This window comes from Neovison vison, chromosome 9 (assembly GCF_020171115.1).
Source record: "Neovison vison isolate M4711 chromosome 9, ASM_NN_V1, whole genome shotgun sequence".
NCBI classification, from domain to species: Eukaryota; Metazoa; Chordata; class Mammalia; order Carnivora; family Mustelidae; genus Neogale; species Neogale vison.
The window spans coordinates 22,815,924-22,838,038 of record NC_058099.1 but is presented as its reverse complement, the minus strand read 5'-3'; the positions used below and the strand labels follow the sequence as shown (position 1 = coordinate 22,838,038).

At 45.9% G+C, this 22,115-nt stretch overlaps 1 protein-coding gene across 9 annotated transcripts in view; it reads left to right on the top strand.

The window, feature by feature from the left end:
• Positions 1 to 22,115, top strand: part of PALM2AKAP2 (PALM2 and AKAP2 fusion) — a 451,099-nt gene that overhangs the window by 168,814 nt on the left and 260,170 nt on the right. The window contains exon 1 of one of the 9 annotated variants that reach the window (XM_044265163.1): positions 4,047 to 4,062. The exons of the other annotated variants lie outside the window; for them this stretch is intronic. Coding sequence (XP_044121098.1) covers positions 4,051 to 4,062 — 12 coding nt within the window. The 5' untranslated portion in view covers positions 4,047 to 4,050. Of the gene's footprint in view, positions 1 to 4,046; positions 4,063 to 22,115 lie in introns of those variants that run through there. 9 annotated transcript variants of the gene reach the window in all.

Genomic DNA, 22,115 nt, shown 5'->3' with positions numbered 1-22,115 from the left:
CTCTGTGAAGTAGGTTTGTGGTAACCATACTCACTTTGTATGGATGCTGTGTTGCGAGGAACAGATGAGCCGTCCATGCAAGTAGGATAGCATGGTGCTAGGCTCAGACTTGATGCTCAATTGATGTCTGCTTTAGTTCTTTGGACCTTGCTTTCTTTCTTTTTTTAAAAAAGATTTTATTTATTTACTTGATATACAGAGATCACAAGTAGGTAGAGAGGCAGGCGGTGCGGGGGGGTGGGAGGGGAAAGCAGGCTCCCCGCCAAGCAGAGAGCCCAATGTGGGGCTCGATCCCAGGACCCTGAGATCATGACCTGAGCTGAAGACAGAGGCCTTAACCCATTGAGCCACCCAGGCGCCCCTCTTTGGAGCTTTCTTACTTCAGTCTCCGGGGCTATGTTAATCCTTCTTTCCTGCCCAATGGTAATCTGAGGCCAATTGCCATTCTCAAAAGAAATGCTCTTTTTTCTTCTTAAATTAAGAAAAGTGTACCCAGAATTCCATTTTCTGATTTAGTTTCCATACCTTAACAGAAAAACCCAGATATCTTAAAAGAGTTTCCACGAGATATAGATTTCCAATCTAGGAAATTCTCCATCAGTAGTAATGAAGAGCTTTTGCAAGCCCCAGAGCTCTTCTATGCCCACAAAATCATTCCCCAGTCACAGATCATCTGACACAATGTCACTGTGGTTCTCAGATGCTTAGAGCTTATGTAAAATGCATGGATCTGAGCCCCACCCCTAGAGAGTCTGATGAGGGCCTGGGAAGCCACACTTCACAAAGCACCAGCCTCACTCTGAGAAGGCAGTAGACTGCCCTAGGCCGTTGGGTTCATCCCCGCAGCCCCAGTCTGCCCAGAATAGGTGCTCTCTGGTCTTTCTCTTGATAGAAGAAGATGTGCCGGTCCACTAAAGACAAGCTGTGTCTCACCTTTTAAAATCGACTTCCCAACCAAGTATGGCTGTGTGCTCGACACCACGATGGGCCTGGAGTTGACAATGATGAATTCCGCATGGCCTGTGCTGACGTGGAGCTCAGAGTCCCACCGCCGACACCCTCAGCAGAGGACTTCCATGTATACTGAAGGTGCTTACAAAGGATCGTGAAGTCAGCACTGGCCCCGACCACCCTGGCCTCCCAAGGCCCACCCACAGGTCCCAGTTTCTGGTCTGTGGGCTCACCTGCTTTGAAGACTCCCTTGAGCATCAAGGAATGTTCCAAGCATGACTCATTCGGGGAGTTACCGGTATATATGGCAGGACAGTTAGTCATTGTGTGGGACTCTCCAACACATCAGCTCATTGAGCATCTCTGTCCTTGCAACATGGAATGACCACTGTGTCCCACCTTGTCACTGTGACCTTCTGAGAAAGAAGGACTAGCGTGGTGGGAGGACACTGCCCCACGTGGAGGGCCTCCCTCCAGCTTAGCTCTTTCCCTCTCTCTAGCTCTGTCCCTTCTGAAGTGACCACCTCCCCCCAGGGTCACGCTTTCTTGGGACTGAGTTTGACAGTGTGCAGAGTTGACATGTTCTAAAATGCAAATAAGTTAATGGAGTATCAACCCACGGGAACGAAGCATCATTCTATAACAGACAGAAACCAGTTGGGATGAAGAGGGTCCTTAAGCACTTGTAATTTTTTTTTTCTATAAAGAAAAGTCATTTTATTTTTTTCCAGGGATCGTAGATGAAAGTCTTCGGGTTGCCTTCGTCAGTAAATATGATTTGTAATCATATAAATGATAACTAGCATTTCTCAGGATGCAAAGCTGTACCGAGTCTGAGGCTGATCCTTAGTGCTGTGAGGAGCAGGCCCAGGCTGGGGGTCTTGGAGAAAAGAGGGGCCAGCCTGAGGCCCTGACTTGCAGAGTGTCTCAGCTCTGCCTGAGATCACCACACGCAGAAATGAAGCCGAGGTGACCTTTGTTGTCCACTGCGTGTCACCACATGCCAGGCACCATGCTGAGTGCTGAGAAGGACCTCACACAACCTTCACAGCAACCGAAGCTTTTGCATCCTGCAGTTGGGGAAACTGAGGCTTAGCAGCTGGTTTCGGACAGCCAGGAAGAGTGGAGATGGGATTCGTTCAGATGCTGTTCAAATCCAGAGCCAGGACTCTGGACCCCTGTACCATCCGCCTTTTCACCCAACTTTTGCTAGATTCATCTATTTTATTATTCATTATAGATTCAGTCTGATTCTCCCCCCCCATCTCAAATTCTTCCAAGATAAGCAGCACTTCTCATATAAACCCTTTGTTCTTATGCTGCGGGGAGCGGGGGTGTTCTCCACGTCATTGCTATTGTTGTTTCTTTTTCATCTTTTTTTATTTGTGAGACCCGAGACTCTACTAGAAGAGACCACAGGCAGTAATTCCTCCAACATTGGCGGGATCCCTGCTTAGATGACTCAGCTGTCCCAGTGCCATGGTCCCGGCTACTCTCATCACTCAGATTTGGACCTCGTGGAAGCTGGCATTTAATTTCAACAGCCCGATAGATGACAAGAGGCAGAGAGACAGGCTGGCAGGGAGAAGGGACAGGGAGGATGACATAAAAGAGAGGCTGGAGCTGTCATGGAGAGACCTGGGTTTATTTATTTATTAAGATTTTATTTATTTGACAGACAAAGATCACAAGTAGGCAGAGAGGCAGGCAGAGAGAGAGAGAGAGGAGGAAGCAGGCTCCCTGCTGAGCAGACAGCCCGATGCAGGGCTCGATCCCAAGACCCTGAGATCATGACCTGAGCCGAAGGCAGAGGCTTAACCCACTGAGCCACCCAGGGGCCCCGAGACCTGGGTTTAAACCTGACTCTCACATTTACCCGCTGGGTGACATCCTGTGTGCTCCAATTCTCTGGGTCTTTTTCTGGTTCACGTGTGAAACAGGGATGGTGTCATCTACTTTGTTAATTGGGCTCTTGTGATCCTTCAGAGCAAGGAGACAGAGGCATCCGAAGAGAGACAAACACCCCCCTTCCCCGAGGGCGAGCAGGACAGTCCTTAGGAGTGGTGGTAGAACATTTGAGGATTTCTGTTTATCTTTTCCTTAGTAAGAAACTTATATAAGTTTCACTAATATTTAATATAAGGGTTGCCCCCGATACCCACAGCATGCTGTATGTCCTGGGCATGTCCCAAAAGGAAAGAGGGAGTTCTAGAAACAGAAGGGAGGTGGCATGTCTGTCTTTACCCAGCATGTTGCATTGTCTTATAGTTCATTTCTGCAGGTGACATGGGCTCACAGAGCTCATTATCCATTTTAAACTGCACCAGACTGAAGATGTGACTTATAAAAGATTTTTGCATAGACACTATGAATTAAAAGGTAATATGAGGGGCACTGGGTGGCTCAGTCTGTTAAGCGTCTGCCTTTGGCTCCGGTCGTGATCCCAGGGTTCCAGGATCGAGCCCTGCGTCGGGCTCCCTGCTCAACGGGGTTGGGGGGGAGTCTGCTTCTTCCTCTCCCTCTGGTGCTCCCCCTGCTTGTTCTATCTCTGTGTCAAATAAACAAATAAATAAATAAAAGCTAATATGAATAGTATCCACATAGAGCTAATATTAATAACATCCACATAGACCAAATATGGCAGAGATAACACTTTGCCTTCTAGAAGGATTTTTTTTTTGTCAGCTTCAGCCAGATGTTAAAAACAAAGACATGCTAGTCATATCTGATAAGAAGTTGGCCCCAAAATGATCAAGAAGACTTTTTGAAGTAAGATTTATAGTTACACTCATGAAGAGTTCTCTTATTTGTCCATTGATTTAACAGATTACTTATCTCATCTACAAATTACCCAATTTAAATGCCCATTTTGTGCATATTCTATAATGTACACATTAGTTCAGTGGTACATATGTATTATGTTTGTTTATTATTTATATACATGCAGACAGTATGTACTGAACATATTTTACAGATAAAGGTGTATGAAAACATTGAAGGCCTCCATGCGTAATATATGTGCAGAGCTTGGCATGAATGTTAATTTCTATCCACTTTCACCCTGGACTGGAGTCTGTGCTACTGAAATGGGCCTCGCTGATGGAAGGAAAGGTCAGTGTGACTTCCAGAAGATGGTGCGTCTAAAGCTAACAGCTGTGCTCCCCTGGGCCTGGCCCTGTGCCAGCTGCTCACGCTGAGCAGGGATGTGGCCAGCTGGCTTCCTATTCGTAGTCCTCTTCTGTCACCACTGGGCATTTGTCACAACCCTGGCATTTAACCATCAGACACAGCCCGGAGACAAGCTAAGATTCAGATCTGTCGTTCTTGTCCCCACCGGCCACACCCAGTTTTCTCGTTGGCTACACACAAAAACCACCCTTTTTCAGATGTGGGGGATCTGCTCCTCAGACGAGCTCTGGACTGTTCATTTCTCGGTAAATCAGAGCTTGGGATGCAGTCGCCCTTCCCGGTGTGATATTGCAGTAGCTCACATCTGCTGAGTGGGGAGTATGTGTAGCCTTTTGCTAGGCACCCTTCCAGAATGATTTAATTTTCACAACAATCACATGGTGCAGCTCTGCTCCTAGCTCCATTTTTCTGCATTAGCCACCTGAGACTTTGAGAGGATTAGTAATTTTACTAAAGGAAAGTAAACTAAAGGGGGAAGCGAGGTTCTTAGCGTCTCTTTGGCCTGAGCGTCATTTTCTGTTTGCAAAGCCTGTTTTGTTAGGAACGGAGTGGATGTACCATCCTACCTCTTCAGATAGAAATGCCCTAAATGCAGTGTGGTATCCTGGATTGGATTCTGAAGCGGAGAGTAAAGACATTCATCAAAAAAAAAAAAAAAAAGCTAAAATCCCAAGAGTCCATAGTTAACAGCTCTGTATTCATGTGCACCTGGTTGGGGCAACTGCGTTGGGTCCTTGCAAGATGCTGACGTGAGGGGAAGGTAGGTGGGTTGACCTTCTCTACTATCTCTGCCGCATTTTTATAAATCTAAAATTATCCTAAAACCGAAAGTGTATTTCAAAACGGAAACGCTGAGTTCCCGTGTGTGCGTTTGTGGACACATACGCTTATGTACGGGCACCTGGACGGTCGCGTGTGAACGAAGCTTCTGGAACCCACTCTGCACATGATTGCACACCCACTGTTATCCCCACGTGCCATGGGATTCCAGCGGTAAGGCACGCCTGCCACCCTGGGAATTATGAGGGTGCCAGCCAGGGGAAAGCCTGCAAAACTCACACATGACATTCCCTGTCGTTGTCACGTCGCACCTCACCTTTGCTGTAGAAACCCTGCATCATGGGTGGAAGGCTTATGCCCTGGGGGGAAGTGTTGGGAAGGGATGTGTGTATGCTGGTAGGAGGGCATCGTGAAGTCAGTTATAAGGATGGACTCAGAGAGGGCTCAGGATGACCAATTTATGTCTTACGTGCTTGTCTCAGGGAGGGCCATTTGCAGCAATCTTATTTATTAATTTTTTTTGGCAAGGACACTGGAGGATTCCTCTGCTTTATCTTTTCATCCAGCACCCAAATGGAAACCAAGGGCTCCTGGCAGTTCAGATCTAAAAGGCGAGCCGAGGAGCTGCTGGCCACAGACTTTTGCCTTGTTTCTAAACATGGGCCACGATGATGCTGAGAGCCTATCTGGATTGTCTTTCGGCTAATGCCTGTCTCCTTGGGGGCCCTGTAAAGCTGGAATGAACACAGTTTGCAATTTAGGCAAGAGCAGTCGCTTCCCCAGATGGCCAGGAGGCAACCATGAAAAGTGCTTGACTTGCTAAAAATTGCTCGATTAACTAGATTCAGGGATTTTCAGGGTTTCTGGTTTAGACTGTGTTCCTTTTTGTACTGCTGTGCGGTGTAATTGCTCGAGGCCCCCGGTGAGCAGAGCAAACGGGGACTCGGGCTTTCCTGGGTGACTCCTAGCGCGCAGCCCTGGGGAGAGGAAGAGAACCCACTCATCTGAATGCATCCCATGATCGGGCAGAAATACTGTGTGCTGAGAGTCCGGGAGGCTCGGCATCCTCCCTGGGAGCGGAGCTTGCCGGGGGTGTGTCAGTTCCCTCGCTCGCTCGCTCATTTATTTATCGTCTGCCGCGTGCCAGACATCATTCTGGGGATGGGGAATCTAGTGCGGGATAATCAGAAGGTTCCAGGCTGGGCTGGATGGATCAGGGTGGTTGACGTCTGAGTTGAGATCTGGAGCATGAGGCGGCGGGAGGAGGAAGAAGGGACAGCAGCTCTGCTCTCTCCGGCATCTCTCCGAGGCCCCGCACAGAAACTGGCGAGAGAGGCAAAGGAGGAGTTCAGGATGGGAGGGCTTTGTTCCCAGGCTCAGGCAGCCGGGAAGCTCAAGGCACCCAGACCGAGGCCTGCAATAATAGGGACCTGCCCCCCCCCCCCCCCGAGGCCGTGAAGAAAGGGGCAGATTGGTGTCAGGGCTGCTATGCGGATGAGTCTAAAAAGCGCAGGGGTGCGGGCAGCCTGCTTGGCCAGGGTTCAGCATCATATGAGAAGTCTCTGGCCATTGTGGTTCTTTCTTGCCCGAGTTGCTCCACCCCCGTCAGCTCCCTCCCCGCTCCCAACACAAACCCCCCCCCCCACACACACACACTGACACTCACTCATGCACCATGTACCATTCCTGGCCAAACTTTGTGATGTAGAACGCAGATGTTAGAAGGGAGAAGGCAGGAGTCCCAAGGACCCTTATTACTGAAGCCTTGGCTTTGGGGGAAGGCAGACACAGTGAGGTCTCAGTCCTCAGACCTGAATGCAAATACAGAACCAGCCCTACCCCCTCCCTCTATGCCCTGGGCACTCTACCTCTTAAGTCTTAGTTCCTTCCTCTGCAGAGTAGAGAGGATGCAGTCTTCTTGGTATTGTGAGACATAACATCTGATAGTTCCAGGAGCGTGGGATTCTCGGTGAGAATTGAGAATGCTCTTGCTTCATCCTCCCTCGCTCCCTCCTTTCCTCCGGCAGGAAGGAGGACACCAGTTTGAGCACCCGGGGCACCCACGTCACTAGCAGAGCTCGGGGTCGGGAGTCACTTCTTGATGTGGTTTGGCCAGGGTCTGCAAAGTCCAACCTGTGGGCCAGACGGAGCACAGCCACTCCTGTTTGTGTCCTGTCTGTGGCTGGATGAGGGCAGAGCTGGGTAGTTGTGGCGCAGATTGGGAAGCCAAAGATATTTACGATGTGGCTTTTTACAGAGCGAGTATGCCAAGCCCTGCACTGGAAGATAGAGGTAAAGGATCCAGGATGCGACACGAGGAAAAGACAGGGAGTATGAGATAGAGAGAGAGAGAGAGAGAGAGAGGGAGAGAGAGAGAGAGAGAGAGAGAGATCATGCAGAGATTTCAGTCTTTTATTTCCCAGCAAATGCAATACTCCATACTAGCTGTTACCTTTGGCACTTCCAGCCCCCCTGCTTTAAGGCAGAACCTTCCAAAGATCAAGTGCACGGGGCCTGAAGCCCCAGGAACCCCGGGCTGGTGTTAGTTAATAACTCTTTAGGGAGGCGGACATCTCAAAAATGAGTCTAAACAGAAGGCATCCAGCTGGGGATTTGCAGATAGATGCCTTCTCTTTTGAGAAAGACTATGTGGTGTCACAATATAATCTTGTTTATTTCTTGACTAGCCTTTTCTTTTTTCTTTTTTTCTAAGTTAGCTGGTATTCACACGTCAGAAAAGCCTGTAATGATACAGATGCCATTTACCAAGTTTGTGATTTCCCCTTCTTGTCCTATCATTGTCCTTTTCATTCAATGAGATTTTAATCAAATACCAGCCTGGGTTCTTCAGTCATTCCCCTGGTTAGGAATGTGCCTGAACTAAATGCTATGAGTTCATGGAAAGTGCCAGAACAAAGAAGTGCTCATTGTGTGTAGGGTATCCTGAGGGAGGCTGAGCCAGTTGGAGAGACCCATGGGTCTCATTGGCCTTCAGTGGTATGGATTCCCTCTCCTGTTCTCAGGTTGTCATTAGAACCCCCCTTCCCCACCAGAGGAGACCAGATAGGGAATTCTGGGAGACTTTGGACATATCTATGGGTTCTACTGCCTGCAACCCAAAGCTGGCGGAGAACCTGTTCAGCTCACCTTTACTCCTTTTTCTCAGTATGTTTTTCTTAGATGGAGCTGCCTAGGAGGAATCCGTTCTCAGGGATAATCTTTTTCCTAATCATGGTCTTTCCTAATTTTGAAATGTAGTGTAGCACCCAGGCATTTAAATAAATCTTCAAAGCACAAAACTTGTTTACCTTTTTTTTTTTAAAGATTTTATTTATTCATTTGACAGACAGAGATCACAAGCAGGCGGAGAGGCAGGCAGAGAGAGAGGAGGAAGCAGGTTCCCTGCTGAGCAGAGAGCCCGATGAAGGACTCGATCCCAGGACCCTGAGATCATGACCTGAGCTGAAGGCAGCGGCTTAACCCACTGAGCCACCCAGGCGCCCAAACTTGTATACTTCTGATGGAAGCCAGATTCACTTTGACCTACACTGGAGGTGTTTTCTGTAGTTCTGTGTTCAACCCCCGCCCCGCGACTTCATCTGAGTTGGTTTACCATCCATGTTCTGGGGTAGAAAATTGTAATCTAAACCAATTCTGGGAGCCTCCCAGGAGGGGATGAGAACTGGTAAACACTACAAAGAGAAGCAGTGTTGACTCTTGAGAGACATGGGCTCATACATACTCTACAGCCCTTACCTCAAAACCCTAATGACCTTTGGCTGAAACCCAGAGTTTTGAAGAGGAAAGGAAGTAAGGATTTAACTGCAAAAGCAGGCAGGTGACCGACTCTGTGCTGAGTCCTCAACAAAATTATAACCAAAGAGCTTATTTCAGACTGACGATGAGGAAGCTCAAACCAGCTGGAGCAGAAAGAAACTGCTTCTCAGCATGAACCATGGGATGGTCACATGCCCTTTGGTGACTTTCCACCTTTACTAACATTAAAAACTACCTGGGAGCAGTCACAGCCTGCAGGGCCCGAACCAATGAGACTAAAGTCTTGGGAGGTGGGGCCTGGGCTTGGTACTTTGTAATGTTCTTCAGGTAATCTTAATGGTCATCTAGGGTTGCACACTGTGGGGGAGAATTAAGGTCAAAGTGTGGAGGCATCTAGCTGGCTTTTGCTTGTTCGAGGCTGGATGAGACTGGAAGCCAGAGCTTAGAAAGAAGAAGATCAGGGCACCACGTATGTGATCTTAATAGCCAGAAATCGTGAGTCTTGCTCCACACCATGGCCATAACTCTGGAGGGTTCCCTGTGAGGATAATGGCAAAGGAAAGCCAAGTCTCATTTTATTCTGAGGCAGACTTAGCACAGACCCCCTCCCACCTGCCTGGCCCCCCGGCGATGTTCGATCTTTGGTTAAAGCCAATGTGGCTGGAGTGGAAAGTGACCAGGAAAGAGAGACAAGATGAGGTGCAGAAGAGAGGCAGGCAATGCATTATGGATGGGCTTTCTTTGATTTTATCTCAGATGAAAAGGGGAGTCATTGGATGGCTTATAAGACTAACTAACTACTTGCTATTTGATTTTCTTTTTGGTATTGCATATATATTTCTAGGTTGAATATACATTACAAAAATCTTTGAGCATGTCAAAGATGATTTTTTTCTGCATAAATTCTTTATGATAAAGTCAATCAATAACTTTTGAAATGCCTTCCAGAAAGACCATTCTTATTTGTAATTCTGACTGAGATTAAAGAGAGGGTCTTTTTTCTTCACACCTTCTCCAAAACAGAACACATAGTATTTTACGATACACTGAGGGTGTGTAGGAAGCAAGAGAGTACATTTTATAGGTGGAACATGGCATCCCAGTGCTTAATTTGCATTTCTTTGGTTACTGATAATGTTGAACGTTTCCCCTATATTTTGTTCTTTTTCCTGTATTTCAGGGTTCATAGCTTTATTTACACCTCTTCTAGTTTTGTAAGAACCTTTATTGACTAAAGGTCTTAGTCCTTTGACATAAATATTGCAAATATTTCATCCCAGATGGGCCTTTGCGTTGTATATTTCATTGATACTATAAAAGCCACATTTTTAAGTTTTATGTAATGAAGTTATATAATGAAGGTTCATACTTTGTGGTTTCTTTCTCTGCTTTATGTTTTTAAAGTCCTTTCCCTTTCTAAAATCAGATAATCACTGTATTTTCTCATGTTTTCATTTTTCACATTGCAAGTCCATCTAGAAATTATTTTGGTAGATGGATAATTTTGTACTTTTAAACCATGGAGGACAGCAGCAGCAGAAGAAGAAACAAACCTTCTTTCATTATAGACAAGTAGGCACAACTTGGCTATATAATTCTGACATTAACGGTATAAGGAAGAGGGATACAAATTTGATTCCTCCTAGAAAACCAATGGAGCCGTGATAGACTTCTGTTCATAAAGGAGAAAAGCACCACTTTTATAAACCTGAAAGGTATCCTTTTAAGCCCCAAACACAGAGTAATCGTTTGTGATAAAGACGGATGACATAAGTATGGTTTAAGAACAGCTTGCAGTTTATTAACAAAGCGGTGGATATTTTCTTTCATTTAAACTCCCCCTGGGTCACTCAAGATATGGCTAATAAAGGGGAAAACTGTCAGAACCCTTTGTTGAGTTGCTTGAGTCTTATTTTCAACTCAGATTTATATTATTTAAGACACAGAGAAAACGGTTTGGGGAGGGCAGTTTGGCCCTATTAAAGTGTTAAGTGCCCAAATCCTTTGACTTAGCGGTCCTTCTGCTAGAAATTTACCCTACAGATATGGCCACAAAAATACATTTAAGATGTGTACAGAAAGAGATTCATTAGAGCTCTGTTTACAACAGCAAATAAAATACTGGGAACCACCTAAATAATCCATCAGCAGCGGACTAGTAAAATAAAGTAAATCTAGGCAGTAGTTACAAAGAATGAGGTGGGGGGGTCCCATGTGCTGAGATAGAAAAAATCCCTAATACATCCCTAAGAAAAAAGGAAGGTGGAAAGCAGGAAGCATATGTTATGACTCCTTTTATATAAAGAATAAAAATTCTCTATGGATAATACATTGGTATACTTTGTGGGGTTTTTTTTCCCCATAGTAGGATGCATTAAAAAATCTAAATTAATGGGGGTGGGGCATAGGGAGACTCAGCTATTCATTTTATTTCTTTATGTGTTGTTTGAATTTTCTCACCATGCACATTTATGAGTTTGATTTAGATTATGTTTTTATTTTTATTTTTTTTTAAGATTTTATTTATTTGAGAGAAAGAGAGACAGAGATAGAAAGAACATGAACAGAGAGGTTAGGGAGACTCCCCACTGAGCAGGGAACTCCATGCAGGACTCGATCCCAGGACCCTGGGATCGTGACCTGAGCTGAAGGCTCAGACCCTTAACTGACTGAGCCACTCAGGCGTCGTGTATTATGTTTTTAAATGCTCTAGTTATCTGGGCTATTTATATTTTCTTCTTTGTAGTTTTCTCATAGGTACAGGTAGATGTAGATATAGATACAGATGCAGGTAGGTGATCACCGGATATTGACATCTAAAGAAACAAACAAAAACGTGGTTGGCAAGAGTCAGAAAAGTTGTGTACGTCTCTGTTTGCAATGACGGTCTTTTCTCGGAGTTGGCATTCCTCTCTTGTGAGAATGCCCCACATTGGCGTTCGGGTTCTATTTTGGGGCAGACTATTTTGTCTTGTATTTCTGACAACTGCAGCTCTGTTCGGGTGCCTCCCAGACCCCTGCTGGTCCATGGGCGGCTGTTCTGAGACCTGCAAGCGGCCAGTGGGAGAACTGCTTCCCGTGAGGTCCGTGCAGGGTCCACTCCGGCTTCCGGCTGAGGGACATTTCCCGAGGGAAGAAGTGCAGGCCTTGCACATCTTCCCAAGATAGGACTGTTCATTTAGTGGATGCCTCTGCCCCTTATTCTTCCTGTCCTCTAATTTTAGAGAGATACATTCTAATACCTAGATGCCCCAGATTTAGAGTTTCTCCACTCATGAGCCAGACATGGCAAATTGAGAGCTTTCCCAGCTGCTGCCTCCTTTTGCAACCGTCCTTTTCAGACGAAAAGTTCAAATGGGAGAGACTTAGTTTGCATTTGCTCTCCTTACGACATGGTTCAATACTCCTGCAGGAACTGAGCAAAATGAATGTAGCGGTTCACCAGGAATTGCTAAAGATTCCCATCTAGCCTCAGTGGATTTCTGTTTGGAATTGGGAAATGCTCCCAGATTTTGTAAAAGGCCTTCTGTTTTGGGGGGGTTGGGGTGGTGGTGGAAAGGTTTGACATGAGGATGTTTTGTATCCTCCCTATGTCATTTGTTCTGGAAGGTTTTGGCACATGCGCACGAAGGTGGGGAGGTCGTGTGTTCCAGGTGTCTTGTGTGGAGCTCTCTCAGAGCTGAGCAAATGTTAGTAGCCAAAACACATGTCTGTTCACAATAACATGCTCGGGAATCAGACTGTCTGGGCTTCAGCCCCTGCTTGGCCACTGCCTAGCCCATGACCTTGGACATGTTTACTCACTCATGCTCAGTTTTGACTATTCTCATCCATCAAAAGGGGGACGGGATAGTAAAGGTACCTCCTTGAAAGTGTGCTAGGGTTACCTGGGTGGCTCGGTTGGTTAAGTGTCTACCTTCAGCTCAGGTCATAATCCTGGGGGTCCCGGAATTGAGCCCAATGGTGGGGGGCGGTCCCTGCTCAGCGGGGAGTCTCCTGAGGATTAAATGAAAAACTGGAGGGATCCTGGCACAATAAACTTAATTACCATTATTATGGTTTTTGTTGTTGATATTTTTATGACTACCAACATCCTTATTCTTAGTTTCAACCAGAGAGATCTGAATTTTGGTTTCATGAGTAGATTATAGTTGCCTGGGCAGATCCTAAGCCCAAAACTTCATACTAGGTGCGAAGAAAGCATCTTTACCTTTTGAGTACCACACTCTGTCAGGAGATGGGCTTGGTTCCATTTTTTATTGTATTTCACATGGGACCTTAAGACATTTTTATTTCCATATTTCATACTGGGTTCGAATTCTGTTTGGCACGAGCCATCTGACCTCATCTCTGTATCTCCCTGTACCTCAGCTTTCTACTCTGTAAAATGGGGAGAATTATTGTTCCTAACCTACTGGATCATTGTGAAGGTGAAAACTGTGAGTATTTACCAATCTGGATGGTTCCAGGCACACAGTAAGCACTATGTAAACGTTAGCTAGTGTGACTTTAGAGATGAAGAAGGGTATGTGACCATTTAGAATGTGAAGCCATTGTTCTCCCTAGTGTAGTGGATTCTTAGAGCTGGAGGAAGCTTACAGTGAAGCTGTTCCAGCCTGCTCCGTTCCCACGTGCAGAATCGAAAGCCCAGACACAACAGATTCATTCTAGTCACCCAGGGCTTAGGGGTTGAACCTGGACCCAAAGCTGGGTCTCCTGACTCCTAGTTCAGTGCTCATGGGGCTTCATGGTGGGAATAACACAGTACTTTGAGGGTGATTATATGGAGATTACATGCTGTGGGTGAATTTAGTTATGTTATTTCTGGCATTTGGGACTTTCTGAGTTCTCTACCATTCCATCTGTGTAGAAAGTCCGTGATTTTTTTCTTCATGGTGGACTTATCTACATGATACCATAAAACAGGTCTTACTTTCTCATGAGAGCTGTGTCAGACCACTCTCCTTTCTGGTTTTCAGAAAAGGACGCTAAAGGGAAGCACGCCTAGCAAAGATGTCGATGTTATAACCATTAAAGCAAAAATATAGCTGTATGGTTAGATAATTATTTAAAGGGTAACACTGAGGGCAGATCTTAAAAATAGACTTAAGATATAATCCATATGGACTATAATGTATCTACAAAAGGCCTCATACTAAAACTTTCCTGTGTTGTGCATGGGACCTGTCACCAATAGGCTAGCTATATTAACGGTTCTGTTTTGCATCTAAATTCTGAATAATGTTTGTTAAAATTTTAGGTGTTAAAGTATCCTCTCAGAGAAACCCTTAGGGAAGTTTGAACTAATCCGTGGCTTCTTTCCCATTTAAAATTCCTTCTCTTGACTTTATAATTTCTGTTAAAAGCAAAACAAAGCAGGTGGTTCCTTCTGTTACCAATAGTTGGCAACTTCAAGGCCAAGGAATCTGTTTAATAAAAGGTAATTACCTAAATGGGAATGCGGGTCCAACCTAAGCAATGGGAACGAATAGAGTTGTAGAATTCTCTACTTCACATGATGGTGCTGTAGGTTGAATAGGTGCACAGCTGGGCAGAGCCGTGTGCTTGTAGGAAAAGTAGTTGACTTGTCCTTTTGACCAAGCCTTTTGAGCTGACGCCAGAATCTGTGCCTTAGTTTCGTGGGATCAGAAAGTCACGTAACGACTTGGCTTTCAATACACTTGTCAGCCTAAGCCCAGGCACCATGTTATTCATTTGATGGCAGATGGACATTGCAGGGGGCTTAACAAGTATGATCTCTCTCCATTTAACTAACTTCTTTTTTTTTTTTTAAGATTTTATTTATTTATTTGACAGACAGAGGTCACAAGTAGGCAGAGAGGCAGGCAGAGAGAGAGGAAGGGAAGCAGGCTCCCTGCTGAGCAGAGAGCCGGATGCGGGGCTCGATCCCAGGACCCTGAGACCATGACCCAAGGTGAAGGCAGAGGCTTAACCCATTGAGCCTCCCAGGCGCCCCCATTTAACTAACTTCTTGAGGAAGCCTGGATATAATCAGAATCATGATTGATGACCTTCAAGTCAGAGCCAGGAGAGAGAGTTTGGATATTAGGGGGTACTGAGATCAGATAACTGATCTCTGGTCGGGGTACATCCGCTGAGCAAACTCAACCTTCAAATTACCCGGGACAGGCAGTTGGGCAGAGCTGGACGGTCCCCTCCTCGAGTGTTCTGTTTCTCACCACTCAAGTTCTCAGTTTTCAGACTGACCATCCTGCTTCTCTTTCCTCAGATATATAAATAACACTGGTTCTGTAGCAGCTTTGAACAGGTAATTATAATTCAACCACGACTGAGATAACATTCTGATTCCTTAATAGAAAAAGCTCAAGGGGGCCCCCATTTGCAAGTCGATTTCACAATTACCTTACTACTTAGCATAACCTCTATAAAAGCTGGCATCATGGCGATTCCATTTCAGCTACAAGGCACATTCAAAGAAGCACGGTCTGAGGGAAGAGTCCAGTGATCTTATCGGAATCTTTGGGAGTGCATCAGAGAGGATTCATTTGATAAGCCACAGTAAAAATATCGCAAGATTCTCTCGTCCTGATCTTCTGGTCTTAATATCTCAGCTCCTTTTTAAATGGGTGAACTTGAAGCTGTCCCCAAGCCACCTCAGTTTTTTTGTTTGTTTGTTTGTTTTGTTTTTCTTTTACTTCATTCCTTCCTTCCTTTTCTCTGATTTCCCCCATCAGCTATATGCCTTGTTCCCTTTCCAAGTGCAAACTATTTAAAACAGTCTGGGTCTGCAGTTCAGCGCTCTGCCCCTTTCTCTGACACTGCACCGCAAAGCCTGTGACCCAGCTGGCCCAGAGACACTGACAGGCCTGTGCAAGCTCAGCGAAGGGACACGCAGTTCCCTCTGGCTCACAGTGGGAGGCCATCAAAGCAGCTTTCTCTTTATCTAGCACTAGCTGGAGGAAAGACTGCAACATGTAAATTTTAACGTTTATTTTCTTTTTTTTCCCCTCTCATCTAAATTCTGGCATCTCTTGCAGGCAGTTGTGCTCTGAATAAGTAGGTCTTCTGGTTCCTTCCCACAGATGCATGCTGGGGCTCGAAGTCTCTGCTCAAGTACACGGAGGCCTCAAAAGAGGAAAGGGAACTCCTTATCTCTGCTCCTTACTGCCCTCCCTGCTCAGCCTCTTCCCCTCTCTTGCTGCTTCTCCCAGACTCATCTGGAACACCTCCCCAGCCACTGCCTTGCGTGGGTGACAGCCCGGGCAGAGGAGAGAGGAGGGAGTCTGCCTCTAGCTGCACAAGGGTGAACGTGGGCTTCCTAGTGACTCCCCGTTGTACTTCTAACCACCTTTGCCCAGAGAGTGCTCCATTCCATGGCTGCTCCTTCCTATGCTAAGAGCCTGCAGTTTCATAATGTTGCAAAACTTCCAGAAAATACTTGCCAGGAAAATATCTAATTTACAGAAAGACAATGAAAGTGACTTGCTAGGCCTCCCAGATAGTAGAGGGATCTGGAAACCTTCTTAATGAATCGAGATCACTTCATTCCAGATGTCTCTTGAGTCGCATTCCTCCTGAATGGATCGCTACTGTCAGCTCATTATGCTTTCCCTGGAATTTCCCCTTACCCCAGCTTTTCTCCCCAGAACGAGCTTCCCATGATTCCTTCCCAGAGTTAGCTTTTTCAGCTCTGTTCTTCTATGCACGGCAACAATGGGCAACAATTCCACAGGGGCTAATGTCTCCAACAGAAAGATGCTTCTGGTTCTCTTGACTGCTAATGTGTTTTCAGTGATATATCTTACTGCCATTGAGATCATGAGAGCAAATTCATAATGCTTGTGAGTGAGAGATTTGTGCAAAGAGAACACGAGAAGGGAGCAAGTTTCCCAGTCAGGTATACTTGTCTATTACATGTCTTTATCATGCCATGCTCTAGGCTTTGGAGATGCATTGGCCAAGATTTTCTTTTTTAATTATTTATTTGTTTATTTGAGCGAGAGAGTTGGGGGCAGGGGCAGAGGGAGAGAATCTCCAGCAGACTCCCCGCTGAGTGTGGAGCCCGACGCAAGGCTTAGTCTCATGAACCGTGAGATGATGACCTGAGCCGAAATCACGAGTCAAATGCTCAACCACCTGAGCTACCCAGGTGCCCCTGCATCAGCCGAGACCTTTGTCCTCAAAGGGCATGTAGTTTGCGTAAAGGGAGAAGATATGTTAACAGTTAAATGTGTAAGTGTTGAAGTGCTCAGGATGCTAATGCAGAAAGACCCACAGCTTGTAAAGGGAGAAAAGAGAAAGCGGGAGTGATGAATTCTATTGGAGGGAGCAGAAAAGGCGTCTGTACTTGTCACTATCCTTTGAGTCACAAGTGACAGAAGCACCACTCAGACTCACTTAAGCAAAAGGGAGGTGTGTTAGTGTACATCATTTCAGAAGACCAGGGGTGGTTCTGGCTTCATGGGTAACTAGACTTGGGACCCATTAGTATCATCAGGATCCTTCTTTCTCTGTCTTTCAGCTCTGCTTCTCTCTACATGTTTGACCTTCTCCAACATGGATGCATTTCTTCCGTGTGTCTTGGGAAAATTACCACTTGGATGTGCATTGTTCCAGCTTAAAACCTTAGTGGAAAGGGAGCTTTTCTCTCCCGGTATTCATGTGTCTATTTCTTATCAGTACTGCTTGGGTCATTTAGCCAGCCCTTGGCCCAAGTGGTATTGCACTGAGTAAGGTAGAATGATTAGCTCAGCCTGTGCCACACACAAATCCTTGTGGCAGGGACGAGCCTGGCTACATCTCATTAACTTAAGACTGTCATACCTACCAGCTCCATTTACGGTGAGGGTATGTGAATTCTCTGAAGGAAAGAAGACTGGGAAGATGGTTACTCTAGTTTCATTGATATTTAAACTATATTGTCAAAGAGGAATACTTTTTTAAAAAAGAGATGTCGTGTATGTGTGTATGTATTTGGAAAGCTCGGGCAAAGGGAAGGGCAGAGGGAGAGGGAGAGAGAGAATCCCAAGCAGACTCCATGTTCAGTACAGACCCAGGGCAGGGCTCGATCCCATGACCTGAGATCATAGCCCAAGCTGAAATCAAGATTTGGATGCTTGACTGACTGAGCCACCCAGGTGCCTCAGTACTTTTTTTTGCCTGATGAAGAAGTGAGGGAAAACTTAGTATTTGCCATTGCAGGCAATGGGAGGGATTCTGGGATTTGAGGCAAGGGATGGAGTTACACTTCCATTTGAGAGTGTCCCTCTGGTAGCTGTGCAGAGGGACTTGTTCAGAGCCAAGACTCAGAAGCAGGGAGACTAGTGAGGACACCCTTGCCGTAATGCAGATGGAAATTGGATGTAACAGGTAAGTGCCATAGAGAGCTGAAGATACTGATGTAGAACATTCTACACATGCAGGTGGGGACATAAAGGAGGGAACATTAAGGTAGTAATAAAGTTGTATTGGGAAAGCAGAACATGTGGAAAATGACAAGCAGAACCTACAGGAACCGGCCTTTCGAAAAAGTGACCTGTCTAGGTTAACTGCAGTTTCTGACTTGAGTAACGTCATTTGCTGACATGAAGACTGGGAAGAACAGACGTGAGGCTGGGGGAAGAGGGATGGTCAAGATGGTGTTGAGGGAAGTGCTAAGTTTGAGGGAATGGGTATGAACCATCGGCCATTGGATATGGGAATCTGGAGCTCAGAAGAGAGATCTAGGCTGAAAACACAGATGGGGGAAGTTATTAACATACAGCTTTCTGGTCAATGAGACTAAAGGGAATCATGTCTAACTGTCTGGAGTGGGAAGAGAGTGAGTGGTTTTGCCTTCATCCGGGGAAGGAGAAGTCTGGGAAGCAGCAAGTGAGCCGATGAGAAACACAGCTCAGATCCCAGCAGCCCAAGCAGGTGACACCCGGAACCCAGCAGTGCCCTCTTGGAACTTGCTGGACGTTGGGCTCGAAACCGATAGTATACAGAGGCTAGCTGTGCGTCTTAACTCTTCTGTTGGGTTAGTAGTGGCCTGAGGACCTAACCACATCACTGTGGAGGGGGACTCAACTCACCAAAGATTCCTCCAACAGCCACGGATGTGCAGAGGGTCCCTGGGACGGGGCCAAGCCTGAGTCTGCAGCAGACGGAACACAGATGTAAACATGCTCGTGCCGGTGCCTGGTTGTATATGTTAACAACTGTTTGGTTTTGAGTTTTAACCTAATAAGGAGTTTCCTCAGGGAAAATGTGAATACGGCACCAGTGGGAAAGTACTGCTTTCCCACTGTTGCCTGTTCCCACTCCAGCATGCTTTGGTCTGTGTGGCGAAAAGCCAGGATGCTGCCTTGCCTACCCGCCCTAGATCCTATGAGTCCCAAGTCCCACCAGTTCTGGTTCTTGTATCTTGTCCTTTCCTTTCCATTCTGATTGGAACAGCTCTTAGCGAAGGTGGGCTTGTTAGCTTACCCATCCCCACCACACCTGTGGCATCCTCCTAAGACATTTAATGATCTTTTCATCTGGAGGCCAGCAAACTCTGACTGCAGGCTAAATATGACCTGCCCCCTCTGTTTGTAAATAAAGGTTTATTGGAACACAGCCACCCCCAGGGGCCCAGGGCCCAGGTGGCTCAGTCAATTAGGTGTCTGCCTTTCAGTCAGGCTATGGTCCTGGGATCCTGGGATCAAGCCTCGTGTTGGGCTCCCTGCTTAGTGGGGAGTCTGCTTCTCCTTCACCCCCTGTTTATGCTCTCTCTCTCTCAAGTAAATAAAATCTTAGAGAAAATAAAAAGAAGAACAGAACCATACTCATTCATTTATATATTGTCCAAGGCCATTTTTGCACTATAACCACAGTTTTGAGATTGAATATTCTACAAAACCTAAAATATTTACTGTTTGAAACTTTATAGAAAAAGCTCCCATCTCCTATTAATCTATCCTATACACCAGTGTCAGATTAATGTTCCCAAAGTTTTATCAGTCTCTTGCTTAGAACCCTGCAATATGCCATTGCCTGTAAGATGAAATCTGAACCTCTTGACCTGGCATTCAAGGCCCTCGATGGTCTAGTCCTAGCTAATCTTTTGAATCATTGATCTCTATTCCAAAGAGCAAGCTCTACACTTCAGATAGATTTCCGTCCTCACTATCCCTGGAACATGCTAGGACATTTCTACCCTTGTTCACACAACTCCCTTTACCTGGAATGTGCCACCCATTAATTTATACCTACCCGATTCCTACCCATTCTTAATGAACTATCTTAAAACCTGCATTGTTCGTGATCATGTCTGTTCACAGTGACCACTAATCAGTCTACTGCTTGGGCATACAAGGGTTCACTGCTTATACCATTGGTAATATTTTTTCTATTCAAGGTATAGTTCACTCATATCATGGTGGGCAAATCTGGAGTGAGGATTTTCTATACGAACAAAGACCCAGAGGTGGGAAAGCCTAGGTTTGCAAATGACCAGACATGTAATTAGAATACTGGTTAGCACATTCAGGTTCTATAACAAAATACCATAGACTGTGTGCATTATAGACAGCAGGAATTTGTTTCCTGCTGGAGGCTGGGAAGCCCAAGATCAAGGCACTGGCAAATTCTGTGTCTACCGGGGTCTTGCTTCCTGGTTCAGAGATAACTGTCTTTTTTCACTGTGTCTTCACATGGCAGAAGGTGCAGAAGCGTTCTCTGGGGGTTCTCATATAAGGGCACTAGTCCCATTCAGGAGGGCTCTGCTCTCATCACCTCACCACTTCCCAAATGCCCCCACCTCCTAATCACTGTCGCTTTGGGGATGACGTTCTCATATGCGGATGTCGGGGGAGGACGTAAGCATTCAGTCTGTAATAGACACGTAACACACAGTTTCACGTGCTTAAGTATGGTGTCTCTGCATCTTGTGTCCGTGACATCCTAGATCATGGATCTGGATCTAAATTTGGCCAACTACATACATACCTTGACAGCCAGTAGAAGCGAACGATGAAGTCGTTCTAATGTTGAGGAGCTAGTCGCTAGGATATAGAGAGGGTAGCCGGTTCTGGAGGCCCTTGCTTTATCACCTGGCACTTCCGAGACCCTGGAGAAGGGGGCTCTTCTCATGAGGCCTCACTTTACCATCCACTGTCATATATCATATGTTCTGACACATACTCTGGGCTTAAGCAGCATCTGTAATGTGCCATGGATCAGAGTTCTTTGGTAAATGGTGAAGTTCTCGGGCCTCACTTTGGCGGGGAGGTTATACCCCTAACGTGGATATCACGTCTCCCAGCGACTGGAGATGAATAAACTAATATTTCTTACAAGTCTGTGCAGTGCCCAGAGGAACTTGGTTGTAACGCAAATCACTGCTGTGTTGACTTGATCATCAGTGGCGCGAGCCCATCCCCAGAAACAGCTACGCCGTAAAATACAGCCTTCTGTTGACACAGAGCACGGCAGCCGGCCTTCTGCGTGATTGTCTTCCCCAGGGTTTGGCGGTCGTATTGTAGAATGCCACTCTGTCTGTCTAGCAAGTTTCTCCCTGCATATGTGAGGGAAGGAAAGGAATCCAGGGCAGTGAATGTCTCGGCAGACTGCCCCACTGTGCACTTTGAAACAAAACGTGGAACAAGCAAGTTCTTATTAAAGGCTGGCCTTTCTAGTCTTAAATCAGTCATGTTTATGTGATATCTATTGTCTGCATTTGAGAAATGTGAAGGAGAAAAGCATTAAATTTGAACTCCAGTTGAAAGCTTTTGCTCTGAATACAGGGGAATTACATCCCTTTAGAGCCGGCGTCTAGGCATTACCTAGAAGTAAATGCAATGGCAATAAGCATAAGAACAAGTAACATTTATTGAGCATTTACTATGTGCCAGACCATTGTTCCAAGCCCTTTATATCACCGCCTCGTTGGATCCACGCCCCACCTGTAAGGTTTAGGTACAAATTATGATCTCCTCTTTATGTGAGAGAAGGCTTGGACCCAGGGTTGTAAAAGAACTTGCCAGAGGTCACACAGGTAGCAAAAGGCAGAGCTGGGAGTTGGATCCAGACAGACCAACTCCAGATTTCATATTTACCATAACCTCAGGGAGCCAGCCACCAGCAGTGCCCCACCTGCCCTTCTCACCCAGAGACTAGTTTCAGCAAAGACCACCCATCTAATTTGCATTTTTAGTGATCTCCAACGGGAATGATGTGTCCTACGAAACTGGAAATTATGTCGGATTACTTGTGTGTGTGATTTCAATAAAAGAAAACTAACCTTAGAATCTCCCCTGTTTCATTCTGTCATCTTTGCAGCCGAGAACCACCTCTAGCTTTTCGTTGGAGACGTTTTTATTCTTTGTCTCCAAATTAACACTGCATAGAACATGATTCTGTGAGAGTGTGTGTGTGTGTGTGTGTGTGTGTGTGGAAACCGCCTTTTCTTCTGG